The sequence below is a fragment of the Zosterops lateralis genome, assembly GCF_965231275.1.
Source record: "Zosterops lateralis genome assembly, chromosome: 1".
Lineage (NCBI taxonomy): Eukaryota > Metazoa > Chordata > Aves > Passeriformes > Zosteropidae > Zosterops > Zosterops lateralis.
Genome location: NC_139762.1, coordinates 116,096,309 through 116,117,335, shown reverse-complemented (window position 1 = coordinate 116,117,335; position 21,027 = coordinate 116,096,309). Strand labels below are relative to the sequence as shown.

General features: G+C 39.8%; 2 protein-coding genes across 6 annotated transcripts in view; one reads left to right on the top strand and one right to left on the bottom strand.

The window, feature by feature from the left end:
• Nucleotides 1-9,580, top strand: part of ASPH (aspartate beta-hydroxylase) — a 110,293-nt gene extending 100,713 nt beyond the window's left edge. For all 5 annotated transcript variants that reach the window (XM_083864274.1, XM_083864273.1, XM_083864276.1 and 2 more), the window contains 2 exons: nt 2,946-3,079; nt 8,376-9,580. In XM_083864274.1, coding sequence (XP_083720400.1) covers nt 2,946-3,079; nt 8,376-8,526 — 285 coding nt within the window. In that variant the 3' untranslated portion in view covers nt 8,527-9,580. The remainder of the gene's footprint in view (nt 1-2,945; nt 3,080-8,375) is intronic.
• Nucleotides 9,581-11,301: 1,721 nt separating this feature from the next.
• The window catches only part of CLVS1 (clavesin 1), a 101,538-nt gene continuing 91,812 nt past the window's right edge, over nt 11,302-21,027 (bottom strand). Inside the window, exon 6 of the mRNA XM_083864352.1 lies at nt 11,302-13,852. Within this exon, the coding sequence (XP_083720478.1) occupies nt 13,765-13,852 (88 nt within the window). The 3' untranslated portion in view covers nt 11,302-13,764. The remainder of the gene's footprint in view (nt 13,853-21,027) is intronic.

Genomic DNA, 21,027 nt, shown 5'->3' with positions numbered 1-21,027 from the left:
GACTGATCTGCATGGGCAGATAATGTACATGATAGTGATCTATCTTCAGTGCTGGCATATTAGCATGACAGAAATTGTTTATCTCAGATATTAGTGAGTATCCTGCATCACCAGTTGTTTGCATTGCGTTAGGATCCAACACATCATGATGTAGTAGAGTTGGGTGGGAGGATCTGTACTCACCACAGCCCCTCGAGCTCATCACTTGCTGTCCTAAGAAACTGCCAGTAAGCTGAAACCTCAGACAGCAAGAATGGCTGAGGCAAGAGGCACATGCTGTCTTCTGCTGGTTTTGTTAGCAGTTGGAGAGCATGCAACACCTTAATCTGTAAGATTTATCAAAACTACTCTGTCCCAGCCAAATGTGCAGATGTCTCAGTTGAAAAGGTGCTTCTCACCACTGTCACACATTATTCACACTTCTTGTTCTCTGAGTTGCTGTAGAATGAATCAAAAAGGTTGAGGTGAGAAGGGACATTGGGGGATTACTTACTCCAACCCCTTGCTCAAAGTATGATGAATTAGAGCAGGTTGCTGTGATCAGCCAGGTTTTGAATGCCTCTAAGGACAGAGACTCTACAGCCTGTTCCTGTGTACAGTAAAAAAAGTGTTTCCTTATGCTTAAATGGCATTTCCTGTGTTTCAATCTGTGTTCATTGCTTCTTTGTCTTTCACTGGAGGCCATTGAGAAGAGCCTGCCTCTGCCTTCTTCGCTCTTCTCATCAGGTATTTATATGCATTGACAAGATCCTTCCTTGAACCTATGTTCTCCAGGCTGAACAGTCCCAACTACCTTAGCTTCCCCTTGTATGTTAGATTGTCCCATCCCTTAATCTCCTTTATACCCCTTCACCTGCTCCAGTGTGTCCATGTCTCTCTCTCAGTAGGTAGCACAGAACTGGGTCCAGTATTTAAGATGCCTCACCAGCTCTGAGGGGAAGGATAACCTTCCCCAATGGGCTTCCAGAGCTCCCCATAATGCAGCCCTGCAAGCTGTTGGTGCTTTACTGCAATGCTGGCTCCTGTTTAATTTGGGCACTGTGAGGACCTGACAGTTGCTTTTTAGAAAGTTGCTTTCCGGACAGTTGTCCATCAGCCTGTATTGGTGCATGCCTCCCTAGTGCAGAATTTTATGCTTCTTTATGTCAAGTATTTTAAGATCTGTGTTTCCTCCTTTCTCCATCCTGACAAGGTCTTTATGAAAGGCAGGAAAAAAAAAAAGTAGTGTATTGGCCATTCCTATTAAATTTTCTATCATCTGCAAACTTGCTGAGGGAGATGCACTCCATTCCATCTTCTGAGTCACTTTGAAGCTCTTAAGCAGTGCTGGACCCAGTACTGAGCCCTGAGATGCACCTCTGATGAGTGGCCTTCAGCTGGGCTTTGTGCCTCTTGTTATAACTTGTTGAGCCTGGCTTAAATGTCAGGTTTCAATCCTCTTCACTGTGAACTTGTCTAGATTCTATTTCCTCACTTTATTGATTAGGATGTTGATGGGAGACTGTTCAAAGACTTAACATTGAGGTAAGCAATATCCACCAAACTAGAAACCTCACCATAGAAAGCTGGTGAAGTACAGAATCCCCTTCATAAACCCATACTGTCTACACCCAGGTACACTCTTTTTCTTCATTTGTTTGAAAATTGTTTCCAGAATGACTTGCTTCATCACCTTTCCAAAGGCTGAGGTGAGGCTGACTAGACAGTAATTCCTCAGACCATCTTACTTGCTCTTCTTGGACATAGGAACAATGTTTCCTTTCCACCAGTTCTCAGGGAACTCTGCTGGTAGCAGTGATCTTTCAAAGATTGTGTGGATTGTTTGGATTCACATCATCCATCTCCCTCAGGCCTCATGGGCGGATCCCAGCAGGACCCATGAACCAGGTTGTTGAGTTTGTTTAAATGTTCCCAAACCTGATCCTTCCCCAGAGAAGATAAATCATCTGTACTCCAGTCTATTTCACTGGTCTCAGGTGTGGGGCACTCCTGAAAGTCAGTCATACCAGTAAAGACTGAGGCAAAGAAGACATGTAGTGCCTCAGCCTTTTCCATGTCCTTTGTCATCAGATATTCTGTCATGTTTAGTAGCTGGGCATGTTTTCCCTAGACTTCCTTTTATCGCTGAGATATTTGCAGGAATCTTTCCTGTTACCTTTCACTTTTATCTGCAGATTCAGCACCAGGAGAGCTTTGACTTTCCTAACCTCATCCCTGCCCGTGCAGAGAGTGTCTCTACAGTCTTCCTGGGTGACCTGACCCTGCTTCCACTTCCTATACACTTCCTTTTTGTGTTTCAATTTTTTCTGGGTTGTCTTGTTTCCTGCACATAGGAATTATTGAGTTTGGACAAGGTGATACTTAAAAATCAACCAGATGTCCTAGACCCCTCTTCTCTCATGGGATTTTTCCCAGCAGATCACTGAGTAAGACCAGATCTGCTCTCCTGAAGCTGTGGGTAGTAATTCTACTTTTTTACTTTCTCCATCCTCTCATGATCTTGAACTCCACCTTCTCATGGTTGCTACAGCCAAGGCTGACAGTGACCTCCCCAGACATGTCATCTGAGAGGGGCTGGCCAGTCTGGTGAACACAAGCCACAGGTGTCTCCTATTGTCCATCCTTTAAAGCCTTTCCATAGGAAAGAAGGTGTTTTTTCTGACTGTAGACAGAAGATCATTATTTTCAGCTTGAAATGTGAATACTGGTTAGTTTATTTAAAATTAAAACCGTGTGCTTTCACACACAAACACACCCCTGGTTTCATATACCACAAGACATAATGCCTTTAGGATATAATAGAGAATTGCTGCTGAAACTCAAACAAAAGATGGCATTACACTTTTCACCCATCACCAAGGATGAGACAAAATGAAGTCCTGATCTCCCAGCAGCACGGTGGTGAAATGGAATGTGTTGAAAAATGTGCCTTTCTCTTCTTGCAGATCAAATATTCTATCATGCACCCAGGGACTCATGTCTGGCCCCACACAGGGCCCACCAATTGTCGGCTGAGGATGCATTTAGGCTTGGTGGTCCCTAAGGAAGGCTGCAGAATACGGTGTGCCCAAGAGAACAGGTATGATTGCAATGTTGAGGGATTTTTTTATTGGTTTTGGGGGAGAGGAGTTGCTTGCTTGCTTGCTTGCTTATCTTTTTGGCTTGTTTTTTTTTTGTTGTTCTTGGGTTTTTTTGTTTTGTTTTTTTGTTTTTACTTTCCTCAAGACTGAAGAAGGGATGGGACTGCATGTAGTTAAAAGAAGAAAAAAAAGGGTGATGACCAAGATGTGTAACATATTTCGTTAAACAGGCAGTTTGCACTCTGACTCATGGTACAAACTTATTGCTAGGAGAACCTTTTGAGACAAACTTGCTCTTCTCTGCTATGGCATGGAAATAACAGTAGGTTTGGCCAATAGGGTCTCTCCTTCTGTACTTCTACAGTGCTAACCTAATATTGCTGCCAATAGAGTTCCTGTATTTATTTTCATTTTGGAGAGACTTAGAATTTGTTGCTTCTTTGGCAGAAGCTTAGACTAAGATATACCTACATTTTCACTGCTGTGACAGAACACCATGGTACTTCTGGCAGAAGCCTCCTTTTTAGCTTGTATTATTTGTTATAATTCAATTGAAATATTCTAGTTGAAGTTGATCTCAGGATGAAGACGTCTATGAAGTTTTAGGCCCAATGAATTACACAGGGGGCTTTTTTTTTTTTCAAGTGTGCTTTAAGTGAAATTTCTTACCCATTAGGGAAAAATTTTACTGAATTTCAAGTCAGTTTTATCTCAGTCTAAAGTGAAATTAAATGCAATCGCTTATACATTTACAATCAGGGCATATACTCCCCTTAGAAATATGGGAAAATGTGTTAAGTTTTTTGTATTGTATTATTAAACACAGAAAGAAAAATGTAGTGTTAACTGTACTGCTTATTGCCTACAGGGTTAATTTGTTGAGATTTAAGTGAAATTCTCATGATGATATCTGTACATGTATTTTGAAAGATTCTTGTATTGTCTGCAGCTTCTGAGGGCAACAAGTGTTAAATGTAATAATGTAATTAATAGTAGAAATAGAACTAATTTGATATTGAGAAATGAAATGCTACTCTTGTCTGCATGACTGCAATACATAGCAAAGGAGGTTTTTTAATAACATTTGAAAACAACAACAACCGTAAATCTTTGGAATTTTTGAGGATGGAAGTATCCAGCTCTTAATAACAAAAAATGCTGTTACTATATTCTCCTGCCAAGATGTGGCTTATAGTCAGTGTTACAGCCTACAGTACCTACATCTAGGAAGTGATGGACATTTTTTTCCATCATTCCAATCCAATATACAAAACAAATTGGATGGAGGGAGAGGTAGCTAATTGCCTTAGAGGACTGGTACAGAGGCGTGGAGTCTTTTCACTTTAGGACATCAATGTGAGTTCAGATTGGTGGTGACTGCACGGTGTCACTATTAGGTGGCTGTTTAGTAGCTGGTGTGAACAAAATAGTGGTTTTGTTCTGCTGCCAAGAGAGCAGGTGTCCACAGTTCACCACCTGTTAATAGCTGCCACCCTTCTTTGTCTTAACCTGGACAGAAGGGATTAATCCTGTGAAGAATGAACTTAACTACCTCCTTGGTAACAACACTCCCTCAAAGTCAAGAGCAGAAAAATGCCTGTTGCTGCAGACAGAACATAGAGCCTGTCAGTGTCCACATTCCAGAACCTGGGTCAGTCTTAGGCACCAGACATACTTATTTCACATGTAAAGCACTCAAGAGCTGACTAGAACTTCTGCTGAAATGTGTTAAGATCAGTTGCTTACAGCAATAGCTGTGCATTCAGAAACAAGGGCAAGTTTTTCTCTGAAAACAGTCAAAGTGTGTCTGTTGCTGGCAGTGGACTTTTATATATCCTTCTGCTTTGCCAGAGGAGTTGTGTGTACTGTCAAAGGGAACGGTGCCAGGAGGAAGACTTACCTTGAGCAATTTCCACTCCTTTCCTCCTGGTGGTTCAGAGCAGTGGTAAACTGGTGGTTTCCAATAGGAGAGCTGGCTAGAAGAGGAAAGTTAGCATCATGCCTTTTCTGGCCTCCTGTGCCACTGCTGTGTGTGTGAGAGAGCAAACAAAAACAATGAGAATTTCATGCTTGGTTACCTCTGTGCCACCCACCAGGGCTGTTTAGAGGGTTACAATGCAACTCATCATTTGATGGAGAGGCAAGTCAGTGCTGTGTAGTGCTGGTTTTTTCTCCTTCACTTGCAGAAGAGTTTTTTTGCAGTTGTTTGGAGTTGGTGTAGATGATCAGAGGGCTGAAACACCTCTGCTATGAGGAAAGGCTGAGAGAACTGGGGTTGCTTGGCTTTGAGAAAGCTCCAGAGAGACCTCATGATGTCCTTTAAGTACTTGAAGGAAGCTTTTAGGAAAGATTGGCACAGCTTGTATCAGATGGGTTGCAACAGGACAAGGCTTTTAAACTAAAAGAGGGTCAGTTTAGATTATATTTAAGGAAGAAGCATTTTATAGAGGGCATGGTGAGACACTGGAACAGATTGCCCACCGGGATTATAGATGTTCCATCCCTGGAAACATTCAAGGTCAGGCTGGACAGAGCTTTGAGCAACCCGACTGAATTGAGGATGTCCCTGGTCACAGCAGGTTTTGCTTTTAAAGGTTCTTTCAACCTAAACTATTATGATTCTATGTTTCTTGTTCTATAGCGCATTGGTCATTTTAGGTCACTTGGCCATTTTGAAGTCCCAGCTCTGTAAAGTGCAGGGTATAATGCACAAAAGTGGTAGGTAAATAATATCTAGTTATCCTAATCCAACATCGCTGTCAAGGAAGGTAACCTTACGTTGAAATGAAGGTGAAGGTACAGCCATTATGCAGAAGCCAGTCTGAGATCTCACCTTTAACAGATGACACTAGAGCTGATATGGAAAATTATCTGGAAACTACCCCGAAGTGGCTCAGCACCAGACCAGAACAATATGGTCCCTGTGTTTCCACTGAGAAGTGTTTCTCACACCATCAGGCTTCTTGAAAATATTTATTTGCATGCTAATAGTGGGGTTTGTAGCCTTTTCAAAAGGGGCTAATAGTCCTGTCAGCTTTATGACTTTTTCTTTGTTGTGCAAAACAGCCAATCCCATTATGATGCAAATAATAGATCCTAGGTTTTAACCTCTGAAGCTACTTCATCTGGGTGCCTGGGTTTTTATTGTCCTTAACCGAGTTGCACTTTCAGGCTATTTAGAGCAGTTCTTTTCAGGCTTGATTTAATTAAAAAAAACCCAACACACAAAAAAAAAAAAAAAAAAAAAAAAAAAAAAAAAAAAAAAAACCTAAACGAAACCAATTATACAACCCAAAGTCTTCTTGAATTTTTTTTTTTTTTGCCACATTATAGCATTGCAAGTGGTTTATTCCCATGGACTTTAATAGAACCAGTGTAACTTTAGTGCAGTACTAGTAACTCAGGGTCTGTGTGACGTACAACATTTTTGTTACCAGATAACTGACGTGGTAGCAAACCTCCCCACATGATCATATCTGAAACCTGCAAAAGGCTGTTTATCTGGGCCTTTAAGGCATGTGCAAGTCAGTGTGAATTTTTTTTTACTACGTTATACTTTCTGGTTTGTCTACTCTTGTTTAAATTATGTTTAGCTGCTTATTTCAATTGATCCTATTTCAATTTCTTTTCAAGAACATTACAACACAACCCCATAAATCTCGATGGTTAGTTTTTCCTTTTGTGGAATTAAAAATACAGAGATTAATTGGAAGTATGAACATAGTTTTCCCCCCACGTTTTTGAGAAAAGAAAATTATTTTCTCTGTAAATGAATACAGCTGAATGAGCTTAAGCAATGCATTTCCATCTTTGGCTGGAAAAGGCCTTTGTTTCTTTACCATTGTTACTGTTCATAGTGCTTACTTCCCTCTGAAGGCATCCATCCTCTTGGATTGCTTCAGCTCCTGAGGGATCCTGTTAAAAAAATTGAATGTGTGTTCATGGTAGAGTGGCTTTAGGAAGGAATGTTTCTGTGACCATTGTTACCTTGGCTGTTATTCATCCAGTCTCACCTGGAGGTGTATAATCAGGTGTTAAACTTCTTTTAAAAATTATGTATCCAGGTCTCTGCAGGCTGGAGAAGCTGCCAGCTGAAACATGATGAAGTTCAACAAAGGCAAATGCAAAGCCCTGCAGCTAATAACAGATAAACACCTCGCAGCTGTAGTGGCTGGGTGATGACTGCCTAGAAAACAGCTTTGCAGAAAAGGGCTTTAAGGACCCTAGGGGCCAAGTTGAACATGACTTACAATCTTCTTTTGTATTGATGAAGTCTGTGTACTGGACTGTGTTAGTAAATTTGCAGGAAGCCGTTTGAGCAGTACAATTTTTTCCTCTCTCTTCTGCAGTCAAGACACTGCCTCTGGAGTATTGGTCCAGTTTGGAACACTTTAGAACAAAAAAAGTCATTGATAAACTAGAGGGACTCCAGTGGAGGATGAATAAAATGTTTAGGAGGAGAAATTTAACAAACTAGTTTGGAGTCTGGAAACCAGAAGGCTAACTGTAGCCTAGTTGCAGTCTTAACTACTAATGAGTGACTGTGAAGAAGTCTGAGCCAGACTCTTTTCAGAGAGGTGCAGTTGTAGAATGAGAGGTAATGAACACAAGTGTCAGTGAAGGAACTTTCATCTAGGTAAAAGGGAGTTTTTACTGTAAGATGGTAGAGTGACCATGATTGCAGATATCTCAGGCTCTTTATCTTAGGTTCTTCACTAGTGGATTTTTTAATATTTCATCTAACCTCAAAGCTGGATCTAACTTTGCAGTGAGTCTATGAACAGAGGCTTGGACCACATGACCTTCCAAAGGCATTGTTCTGATTTTCAGAAAAAGCAGATTGATTTAAAGTAATTTCTTTTGGAACTGTATGACCATGTTACTAGTCATTCCCCCACTTATGTACATCATTAATGTATCTGATTATAAATGAAGAAAAGTGGATTGTCACATCAGTATTATACCTACTCCCTGGTTAATGGACTCAAGTCATTAAAGGTATAATAAATAAGATATATCATAAATGTCTGAATGTGTTTATGAGCATAAGTGTGTGGAATGAGGGGAAAGGATCCCTCAATAGTATGTAGGTCCATTAGACTGATCTTTGTGTAGTTTATTTAAAGCTCCCATACTCCAGTCTCTCTGGATTAGGTGGTGAAATCTTGACTCTGCAATCTGTATTGTTTAAATCTTTCTCGTATGTCAAAGAGCATCTTCAGAGCTGATCTATAGCTTATCTGCTCTGTGGCACTTCAAATACTACACTAAAGTATGTCCTTTTTTGTTTTACAGAGACTGGGAAGAAGGGAAAGTTCTTATTTTTGATGACTCTTTTGAGCATGAAGTATGGCAGGATGCTGAAAGTTATCGCCTGATATTCATTGTGGATGTGTGGCACCCCGAGTTAACAGCCCAACAGAGACGTACCCTTCCTGCCATTTAGGGGTTTCTTCTGAGGTGTGGAGCAGAGGAGTATTAACTCCTTTGGCATATGAAATAGGATTGATTTATCCAGCATACAAAATATACAAACATTTTAAGGGTAAGAAAAGATAAGGATGACGTTCTACAATGAACTTGGTTTAAAAAAAAAAAGAAGCCATGTTTTGTTTCATACTGATACAGCACTGATTATACTGTTTTTCTGGTTGCAAGTCTGAAAACACAAGTCTTGTCAGCCAAAAAGCAATAGATCTGGATTTTAAAACTGAGGAATGTGCAGATGTTTTTGCCATGCCTGTATTTTCTTTACAAAACCAGTCAGTCAGTCACCTGCTTGACTACGTTCAGGCACAAAATGTATGATTTTACATCTAGGGAATACTTCCTGGCCTTCTGTCTGGGAAGCAACACGTAAGATATTTGCAAACATGCACACAATCGACTTTGAAAATCAGTATACAGGTGTAATGTTAGCTGCTTTGGCCATAGAACATGTCCCTATATTATCACTGTAGATAATGTGAATGGATTATGTGTGGTTTGTACTTTTTCTACCTGAGTAACTGTATTTTTCTAGCTTAATTATGAACAAATCTTCTTTAATTAACCACTATTTTTTTAAAAAAGGTGATATATATACAAATGCATCTCTAGCTATCAGCAGAAGGAAAACACTGTTTATGAACAAATTTCATTTTTGCCAAGTGTGGCCTTCTTTTGCCTTCCTGGAGATGTAAACAGAACTTGCATAATAGCTGCCTAGTAAAGCTTCTGTTCTTCAAAAACAGAATAGTTCTCTTAGTTAGCAGGTGACCTTCAGTTTGATAATGTGATTTTGGAAAATGTTGAGCAAATCTGACATTTTTAGGCTCAGATATTAAAGTACTTGACAGTTCTTAGGATTATATAGTGAGCTGCTGTTTCTCCTATCATTACAAAAGCTTCTGGTGTGATATCCTTTTTCTACCCAGTGAGGGTCTGGGGCCCCTCCTTCCGGGGACTCCTCCTTGGCTGCCCTTGGGTGCTCATTCAGGAGACGAAAAAAAAAAAAAGAATTTCTTGTGCTTTGGGCAGAAGGACAAGGTTCAACTTGGCTTTCTGCCAGAATGAAGAGCAGACAAAAAGCTTCAGGTTATTAATTCATATTAACTTCCACTGCCAGCATCCTACAGAGTGCTAGAATGATCCTGCATTGACCTAATGGTGTTTTCCTTATCTTGAAATATGTGACATAATGCTGAAGTAGCCTGATCCCAGTACTGTTTACACTATGCTCTGTATTTGCCAAACTGAATTTACTGTATGGTAAAAAGACCTATTTTCAAGAAAGAAAACTAGTTAGATGTTTAAGCAGTTAGCATATCTTTTGAGTCTGTACTGTTTAATGGGAGATGGAGAGTGCAGAACCCTCCACTTATAACCTGTAAGAACACTAAGAGGAGAGAGAGAGAGCAGATTGCACTGCTGATGTTTATGGCTGGCTGTTATTGCCTCACCCACAGCACCAGCTGGGTGTGGACAGGTGTGCTAGGATGCTCTGGGCATCATCACTGAGGGTTGTGAGTGACAAACACTAAGCAAGGAGACACTGAGGTTACTTAGTCTCTGCAGCTTTGACTTTGTTGTCCAAAAGACACGGAACAGTTTTTATTTGTGTAATACTCAGTGGTTTATTACTGCAGAGTCTAACATCAGGGCATTGGAGTATCGTGAACTGAATGTCACATTTGTTGAAACAAACTGCAGATAAGAGCTTTGCATTCCCATAAACTGAATGCTTTTCAGATTTTTGTATTTTACTAGGTAATTAAATTTTGTAATGCCATATAACACTTGGTGACTGCACCATAAATTAGTATAACCAGTTTCTGGAAGTGTGCACTTTAATTTCCTTTTTTGAATATTAAACTGATAAAAACTGTCTTATCAAGAGTCACTTTTAGACAGCTAAGATAATTAGGTTTTAACATGTTGTCCATATCAAAAATAATCATGAAACTATACACAATGTACAAGAAAGTAACAATCTTCAGTTAATAATAATGAAAAACTGTGAAGATTTATAAGTTTCACACTTTGGAAAATATAAAAATACTTTTGAAGATCATTTGAAGAATCATGCAAAACTGGAAATAAGGTACTTATCGTGGGGGGTAAAAGAGTAAAAATGTTTTTTAAATATTCTGTAAGCTGTCAAGTCAGAGCCTATATTTTGTATCTTTTTGAAGTGATCAAGCAGTACAAATTATAAGGTAATTCTCTAAAATAATGACAGCGCATGTAAAGAAAAAATCAAGAACTTTTTAAACAAAAATTGATGGTTTAGGAAAAATTTTATTAGTGTTGCATTTTAATTTCTATAGCTCAGAGTAAATGCTAAAGGAGTGATAAAAGCTTTGGAGCTTTATTTATGAAAATCCATGCCGTCCTTCAGATTATTTTATTGTTCCTTTGAAGGCTCATACTTTTTTTGTCCAATTGCAATTGGCAAATAGATAAAATTGGCAAATAGATAAAAGTAATCTCCCCAAGATGTGTGTGTGCCAGAGTAGTGCTGTTTATTAGATTGTGTAGTGATACATTGGCCATTTAAAAATCTTAAGTGCCTCAAATAAGACAAGGTGTTCCTGCAACACTGAAGTGAATCTATTCTATGCCCGCCTGGCAGGGAGCAGAGAGTGGATAATTTTGTTAGGTACAGTTACTGGATTAGGTCTATACATGGGGAGGATACATAGAGCAGACTGCAGAAATTATGCAGTGAATTACTGACATATTGTTTTAGGTGTTCCTGTTTGCCAAGTGGTATTCTGTCTTGAAAAAGCTTTTCAACATTGAAAATGCCAAGGGAAGAAGTGAATGGAAGTGATTTTTTTTTTTCAATGGAAATCCATTGCAATTTGCATTTTTTGTTAGATTTATTTACAGAAGGAAATGGGAGACAAGGGCAATATAGTTTGTAACACAGTATGTACTCATTCACAATGTTAGGAGGTGGGTTCCACCCTGCCTCTGTTACCTTGCTTGCACAGAATCAATGTAAGAGCCCATGGTTAAATGCAGGCTTCATACAGTTATATACAAGGTATCATACATATTTATTCATATCACAGTTAAAGAAAGTAAATAATTTATCCTTTACAAGGTTCCATCCTCAAGATTTCAGTGGTATTTGCACTTCTTGGGCAGGACAAGACCCACTTTAATGAACAGTGATTGTAAAAGATCATTACAAAGATTCAATGGCAGTGGGGGAAATTGTATTAACAGAGAAAAATCACAAACCAAAGTATTTCTTCCTCAATGCTGCAGTATAATAGCAAATGTCTGTCTTTTTTTGTCTCTGGGTTTTTACTTTCTGCTTTAAACACATTCTCTTTGACAAATCCAAATGCCTTTTAGTCTGTGAGCCCAGGGAAGAGAAAGGAGCTGCTACCAGGATTTGGCATCCTTGTTTCCTGTAATAGGTGGCGATGATGTCGGATGGGGGGAATGGAAGAAACCCCAAAGATAAATGGGCTCAGTCATCTTATTTTTTTTAATGTTCCTGCAAGCTTCTGCTTCTTTTTCTGACTCTTCTCTTGCCTTGCTGGGACCATCCACTGCCTTAAAGACTGGCTCTCTATCATGGAGGCCAGGCTTTTTATCAATGACATGTTGCTGCACTAAGAGGTTTGTCTGAGTGAGGTTATACTGTACAAAAACTAGTGGGTAAATCCCAGGTACGTTGATAGGATCTGGCAGGATGTCCTTTCTGCCTTGTGCAGGCGTAAAAGGTTGTTGTAGATAAAGGCAGTATTTTGTTAGTCCATCTTTTAGAGCTGGCCACGTCCACTTGAGCTATATCATCACTTCAGCCTAACGCTTGAGAATTCAGTGGGTGTTCCAGCGCACATTAAAAACCCTTGTGCCCATTATCATCTCATTTTGTATGTATGGTTTACACTGCTACCTTTGATATATTGTTGCCAACTGCTTGTTCTAATAAATTGTCGATGTATGGCAATTTAATTGAAGATTTAAAGTGTGTACAGTGATTGTAACTGTTTTAGGAAATAAAGTCACTGCACATGCAATTTGATAACGATTGTTCTTTTATTTCTTTAATCCAGTTTCCATTTCAATGAAGGGATGGTACTCTCTTTGCAGCTAGAGCAAACAGAGATATAACAAACTGATCTTTGGCATTTCAGTTCTTCTTTTCTTCAACATTTCCATCTAGCAAAAACTTGTACTGAATAATTAATTCTAAGTTTTCCTTTTTCGTTTTAACCATGGCCCGCATCTGCAATCAGCATACCTTTTTGGCTACACTTTTCACTGACTGCAGGAGGGAAGTGGGTAAATGGCTCTGAAGAGCTTTCATTTGCTATTGTGACCTAGATGAAACAATCTGGATTGAACCATTAATCACTGCTGAATTTGTCCAGTGTGTCTCCCTGGAACCACCTGCTTCACACGTGCACACACCTGCACACGCGCATGTCTTATAGGCTCCTATGTTGCCTGTGGAAATTTTTATCATTATTAAAATCAAATAATTGCATTTCCAATTATGCATCTGCAAGTCACACAGCTCATTCCACTTAGCTGACATTTTTAGAAGGGCTTCAAAAGTTAAGAACAATTTTTGCTAGATACTGAAATGTGACCCTTGTACACGTTGCATGGATGAGGCAGTCACAAAGTATCATGTTGAATGGCATTATGCTGGTACTAGGGTTCTTTTTTAAATGCAAAATCTTTCTCTAAAATTCAAGTACTCTATAGATGCTGATGATTCTGCCCTCTAACCCAGATTACACTTGCTGATTACAGTGTAAAGTTTAAATTTGAGATGCTTTTCTTCAAAACTCTTACAACCCTCACTGCTACAAAATGAACATCCCCAACGGAGTCTTCAGGAACGCTATTAAGACACCCAGGTTTCTTTAAACAGAGAATGCAGTCCCACCATTTCCAATATTTTAATATCACAAATCAAAGAGAGAAAAAAAAAAACAAAACCCTCCAATTCTTTGTCTGTGGGCAGACTGCAGTGTCAGTAGAAGTTTCTCAGCTCCTCAGCGCGGGCTGCACGGACAGATGGCTGGTGACAGTTGTTACTTGCTCAGGAAACACGAAGGATTGTTATCAAGCGGAACGCGTGTGTGCGTGCGTGTGTCTGTGTGTGGTGTGCTCTGTGGGGTTCTGGTGTGGTGGAGGTCTGTTCATGGAGCTCTGCTGGGCACGTGAGAGCTCAGTCCAGAGCCAGCAGCGGCTGGGTGTTCTCGCTTTCCCCTTGGTCTTCGTGTTTCAGCGTGCCGGCTTCCACCACAGACTGGGACCTGAATGCAGAAAAACACATATGCTAGCAATGACTGCTGCAGAAGCACTCACCTCCCTGGGGTCCCCGTGCTTCTTTTTATGATCTTTGCTTTAGTCCATTTCCATCTTTATGGCCTTTTAATTCTTTTCTGTGGAAAGCATAAGGAATTTGGGAAACACTCCTTTAAATACAAGCATGGAAAGGAGTAGTTGAAGATCTCAAATGCTTTCAAAATATTTAGTGCCTACCTACTATCTCTAGTGCTAAATGTGCTCAGCAACATAAAGACCTGGGCTTGCAATACCACAAGTTCTGTTGGTGCTCAATGCCTTCCTAGGCAAAGCTACATGTACAGCTGCTCACTGGAAGGCAAAGTCATTCATACAGGTGCTTGCAGGAATGAGTCGCAGCTTGCACTTGTTGAAATCTCAAATCTTAAGAAATATAAGTAAATCACATTTTCCTGATGTAGGGCATTACAGGGCAGAGCTTCCATGAGGTACCCAAGACCAATAAAGAAAACAGAGTTAATATGACAATGAGGGAGCTTCTGGTGTGCCCAGTCCTGCAGTTTGCCCATAGTCCTGCAGTCCCTGTCTACACCTGTGAAGGATAACTTTATTCAGGGTTAGTGCATTTTAAATTCGTTCCTGTCTTCAAGGTGGGAAGCATAGTTTATCCTTTGTTATTAATGAACTAAAAAAATCCCAACACAGATAAAATGAGTTAACACAAGAGAATGAAGAGCATAATGATTTCTTGCAGTAAAAAAAAGCTGAATGGGCTCAAAATTGTGGGAAAACTCAAGACTATTTCATTTTCAGAGGTCTGTGTGCTGTAATATTTGCTTGCTGAGCAAGGAGGATCTGATGAATTTATTGTTACAGGGATTTCTTATCCTCCATTTTCTCTGTTTTGGGCTAGGAACTGCCTCCCAGTTTGGAGCAGACAATGAGATTCAGAGCAAGATCACTGAGTGAATCTGGAACCTTTAGAAAGGGAACTTTCTCATAAGGGGGGATGGAGTCATGCAGGCCAGGCTTTCACATGGTGCATAGTATTGTTATAAAGAGACAGTTTTCTCATGGATAGCTTTTAGAATTAGGAGTAGCTCTCATTCCATACATGATGCATTTGTAGTTCCCAATTGTTCATTTATGCTTTAGCTATTTTGTGAGATTAGATGTCACCTCTCTTTTGATAAGAATCCTTAATAAATTGCATCCTTTGGTACTGCAGGGTTGAATACTGTGACTGTGAATAACTTGTATGATAATTATTCCTATTCGTATGACTGGATTTTTCATTAAAGCATAATAAAAAAATTTCATTAAAAAAAAATCTCCAAAGAAAGATAACAAAAACTAGATGCTCAATAGGAAGACTTTATGACATAATTTTCAAAGAAATTATGTTTACCCAAATGTTTTCACTGCATATTTTTTACAGATATGTGACATGAATAGTGATTTGCGATTGTATTTTAATATAGAAAAGCAACTGATTTGGGAGATTATGCTAAATGGCAATTTACATATTTCTAGTATGAGGCAGCAAAAAATAATGATGTGGCTTTCAAACTGTTACAGAATTGAAATCACAACATCAGGTTTTTGTTTTCTTTTTGACTACCAGATGGAATTATTATTAAATAGTACCTGATTAATACTCATCACCTGTGTATTGATTCTGTCTGACCCACTGCCTTTCAATGGATATAAAAACTTGTGTATCCTTTGCTGCATTGGTCAACACACAGCTGAAAGTTTCTGACCTAAGTCAACTGTGAAAAATCTGAAATTTCTTCCTTTTGTGATCACTGCTGATCATTTCTGCTCTCATCTCATTTCACACTCAAAAATTCTTGTATTCTGTAACAGCAAAATACCAGGTTCTCCACCATACTGGTACTTGGATGTACACCACCTTGGGAGCAGCATAATCCCAAATTCTGTGTGCAGATCCTATGCTGTTTCTTTCTACACAAAAACAAAACATCCAGAGCACTGAGTAAGTGGTTACAAAACACCTCCAAATTCCAAAAGCCAAAGATTCAAATATGCCATTCCCAGCCCGTCTGAATAATGTGGAGAGGGATCCAACTGAGGTTTTGTATCTACCAAGCTCTGCAGCAACAATTTCTTTTCTGTTTCTGCTAAAAGCTGCTTAGATTACTATCCTAAAATAAGCAATTCTGATATCTATCTGTAGGGAATGATCAATTTGAACAATCACTGCTATTTTCTAAGACATCACAAAAAAAGGATTTGTGTTTGGATTTCCATTTTCCAAATACATCAGAGGTTTCTTTGCTGAAAAGTGTTTCCAGTTTTGTTTTTAACTTACCTTTTATATAGAAAAAAAAAGTCAAGTCTGAAAAAGATTCCAAAATACTTTTTTTTTTTTTCCATATTCTTAATTTGTGGTAAATATTAAAAATGAAATTTGGAAAAGGAATGGATTTTGACAATATTAATCAATGCAGCTCACAATCTAATGTAATAACTTAGCATGAGATATATATTTTACTAGCCTAAAACATCCTGAATGCATTCTATAGCTATACTTTAGTTAATGACAAAGAAAAGATGATTTGCAGTAGGCCAGTGTTGCAGAAAGCATTTTCAACTGACCAGTTACTGTAGAATCACAGAATCACAAAATATGCTGAGTTGGACAGGACCCATCAGGATCATTGAGTCCAACTTCTGGCCCTACGCAGACACCCCAGGAGTTACACCATGTGCCTGAGAGTGTTGTCCAAATGCTTCTTGAACTCTGTCAGGCTGGTGCTGTGACCACTTCCCTGGGGAGCCTGTTCAAGTGCCCAGCCACCCTCTGGGTGAAATATCTTTTCCTGATATCCAAAATAAACCTCCCCTGACTCAGCTTCCTGCCATTTCCTCAGGTCTTGTCACTGGTTAGGAGAATAAAAGAATCAGTACCAGCTTTTCCACTTCCTCTCATAAGGATGCTGAAGACCACAATAACGTCTCCCATCTTCTCCAGGCTGAAAAACCAAGTGAACTCAGCTGATCCTCCTGTGGCTTCCTCTCCTGTCCATTCACCATCCTCATTCCTCCTTTGGACACTCATTAATAGCTTAATAGCTTTATATTGTGGCACCCCAAACTGCCCCCAGCACCCAAGATGAAGCCTCCCGAGTGAGGAGAGGAGCAGAGAGGGACAATCCCCTCCCTTACCTAGCTGGTGATGCTGTGCCTGATGCCCCCCAGGACAAGGTTAGCCTCCTGGCTAACTCATGTTCAGCTGACTCATGTTCAGCTTGCCATCCACCAGGACTCCAGGTCCCTTTCCACAGCACTTATCTCCAAGTTCTTGTTCCCCACACTATTCACCCAACCAGGGTTACCCCATGCCAGGTGCAGAATCCTTGTCAAACTCCTTAACTTGACTCCCTGCCTTCGAGGGAGTCAATTGCTCCTCCCATTTATTGTTGTAAGTATTCCTTCAAGTCCCGCATCCACATCATTAATGAACCTGTTGAAGAGCACAGGGCTGAGGATGGAGCCCTGCAGAGCCCCACTAGTGACAGGTCATCCGTCTGATGTCACCCATTCACTGTAACTCTTTGTGCCTGACCTGTGAGCCAGTTGCTCACCCATCACATTATCCAGCTGTGTTGTATATTTTGTCAAGAAGGATACTACGATTGATAGTATCAAAAGCTTATTTTTTCTGAAAAGATTTCATTAACAGGCTTTCCTAGATCAACTAGGTGGGTTGCTCCATGATAGAAGGAAATCTGGTTTGACAAGAAAAACTTTCTCCTCATCACTGTGCTGAATGTGACCAATGACTGCATTATCTTCCAGGTGTTTTTCAGTACCTCCCGGAATATTTTTTTTTTGTGATTCTACTGGGCACTGAAGGGAGACTGACAGGCCTGTAGTTTCCAGGATCCTCCTTCTTGCCCTCCTTGAAAATTGGGACATTTGCCAGCTTTCAGTCATTTGGAATTTCTCCAGATCACCAAGACCACACAAAAATCATCCAGAGAGATATTTCAGTGTCATCAGATAACTCTTTGAGGTTTCTCAGATTAATCCTTTCAAGCCCCATAGATTAGCAGGGATCCAGCTGGAGCAGTAGATCCTGCACAAGTTCAGGATCAGCTGGGAGTTGATCATTCTTACAGTCATAGTCCTTCAGCTCTGGGCACTGAGATCCCCTGTATTTTTTGGATGTAGAAATTAACATAAGGCAAACACTATTTGGAAGAAGCACCCTACCCTTGATTTCATCTGGCTTTTGTGTATCTAGCACACATGTTTAGTTCAAGGAAAGCAGTCACATTCTAGGTATGGGCAAGTTTACACACTATTTAAGGGAGTTTGTATGCTCTAGCACTGAGCCTAGGACTAGTTCTTATTTTAAAAGTACTGCTACCTGTGTTAGCTGCATTGACATTTTATTCAGAGGACTTCACAAGCACATTTCAAATTTTTATGACAGTCTGCTCATGGTTTTTGAAAAGGTGTGTGTATATCTAATTGCACCTTAACCTCCTATTGAAAAATTAATTGCGGTAAGACACCAAAGTATCTTTGCCCTGACTAGTTTTTGTAAATAGCAACCATCTTTACATTCAAAGCACCCTCTTGCACAACAATTTAAGCCATTTTGATTTCAAATGGTAAATGGTCAGTACAAAACTTCCCATGTTTGGCAAGCAGGATTTAAGCTTTGGCCCTGTCAGTGCAGTGGATACTGTTCTGGTGGTATCCCATGGCCAGCAGAAGTTGGTCATGGCACCAGACAAAAGCATTTCTGTTTTGCTGTCTTTCCATATCAATATGTTCAAATACTTGATGGGGTGGAGTAATAGAACACAAAAGAATCATCTCAGTGATACTCAGTGACAGAAGAGGCAACAGTCATAGATGGAAATACAGGAACTTCCTTTTTTTTTTTTTTTTTAACTGAGGAATGTTTAAACACTGAAAAAAAACTGCTCAGAGAGGTTGCAGAGTCTTCATGCTTAGAGATATTAGAAATCCAGATGGACACAATCCTAGACAACCTGCTCTAGCTGACCCTACACTGAGCAGGGGATTGGGTAGAAGACCTCCTGAGGTTTTTCCTCAACCTTTTGTGATTCTGTGCCCACAGAAATACCAACTTTTCAGAACCATCCCAATTCATCTTTCTCTATTCTGACAGGGCAACTATTTTCTTTACAAGTCAATTATGCCTTTGGGGCATCAGCCTTGACAGGGTGAGTGACATTCAGCTGCTAAACATAGATCTCTACAGCCATTTAAGGCACTGTAGGGTATCCAAAACAACTGATTAGATAACTAAGGTTATGGCTCTCAGTTTTATTAAAGGCTTATGGAGGACTCATGTCCTTCTGGAGTAACAGATGGAGGCCAGGAGGCCATCATACTGCCTAAAACCATTTAATTATACTTTGCAGGATGAATGCAGCTACTTTGTAATGTTCAAGAAATGTCCAAGTCATTTTGACCTGAGCTAGATTGAACTAATCATCTAAGCAGGAAAAAGAAATTGCATTGGCCTTCTCCTGTCAATACATTTTAGTCACATGTGTTTTGATTCATCTCATCATCAGACATCTATGGTCACTCTGTGCCATAAATGGCAGAGAAATAAACATTCTCAGGGTGCTATTAATCTGTCTTGTTCTAAACATATGGTATAAACATATGATTCATGGGTTACCTATATTCAAGTCCCTGCTCTGATGAGTTCTCATCTGTTAAAACCAGGGAGAACAGATTTCACGACTTATGATGCAATGTTTCCTACATATCATAGCCACAACTGCCTCACACCTTCCACATTCACCTTCATTATATTACTTTCAATACTCACCAGAAATATGACACTTCTCCTATGTGTTCTGCAACTCTGGAATTATAAATGAGTATATTGAATTCAAAACCTTCTGGTTTCCTTCCTTTCTCAGCTAAAAATTCTGAGTAACCAGTTTGAAAGATACTTGGCTGTGGAGGATCTGGTTGACTTAAATTTTAACACAAGTAGACAACTGTTTGTATCACAAAGATAGGGTCACTGCCCTCAGCTGGCAGACACTGTGCCTGTCTCTCTTTAACATGATCCTTGTGGGAGATTTAGCTCCTGTAAGGGTACATGATCACAGAGGACTAGGAGCTAAATCTGAAGTAATTAAAAGAAAAGTCAATGCTCACAGACTTTACTAATCTAGATTCCAAGGCTAGGCAACCTTTCTTAGGAGAAAAAAAATGAAAATAGAAAGAGAAATGAATTCTCAGTCTCACTTCTGAACCCTGGGTACCATTTGAGTGTGGTCCATTTAAAGTGTCAATCAACCCCCCATAGTTGTTTTACTGTTCAGCAAGAATATTTGGAAGTCTGGAAAATCAACAATACCCAGCTGTTTCTCCAGCAGGCTGGCCATATATTTCAAATGACAGCACTGCATAGGTATGTACATCAGTGTCTAAGAGAACAGATGGCTTTATGTGTGTGGCCACTTTTATGCAACTCTCTCCAATTCAGTCAAAAACCATGTAAGAAGACTGGATGAAGACCTCGTACCTGTGCTGTTTTCAGACGGCTCTTCTCAGAGTTTAGCTGCAGTCAATCAGCTCACAGGAACTGATGTTTGTTTGGTTATCAGTTTTGTTTTCTATTAAAAAAAAAACCTACAAAATGCTGGGCTGAACTAACAGTAACTGCCAGTGTATCATAGCATGTTTGTCTTAAGACTCATCTTCCAGTTCTCTGATCCCTCATTTTATGCTCTTCTTCAGAGGAATGCTGATGTGCTGCAGCCCACAGGAGTGAGGCTGTCTTTGTGCTGGGCTTCCTTTCAAAGGGTTTGTGAAGGAAAGAGGAGGGTGGAATGTTTTCTTCCTTAAATTCAGGAAGCTTCAAGCTCTCAGAGTGACATGCTGCAGATCACACTGAGTGACTCTGTTTTCTACCTCTTGCCATCCATCTGCTCATTTCCCTTAAAATCCATTCAGATTTCACCAGTATCTTAGGGCTGTTCACCTCCTGATTATTCATTCCCTTTACGGAACATTATAAGTATTTTTTTTAAAATCACACTGGTGAATGTTTGTGCTGACAAGGTCTGAGGGACATTTCTTTCTCTGCCTTTCTCCCTCCATCAGACTGTAGATGGGGGTGCAGCACCTCAGGGTAGGCTCTGCCACACAC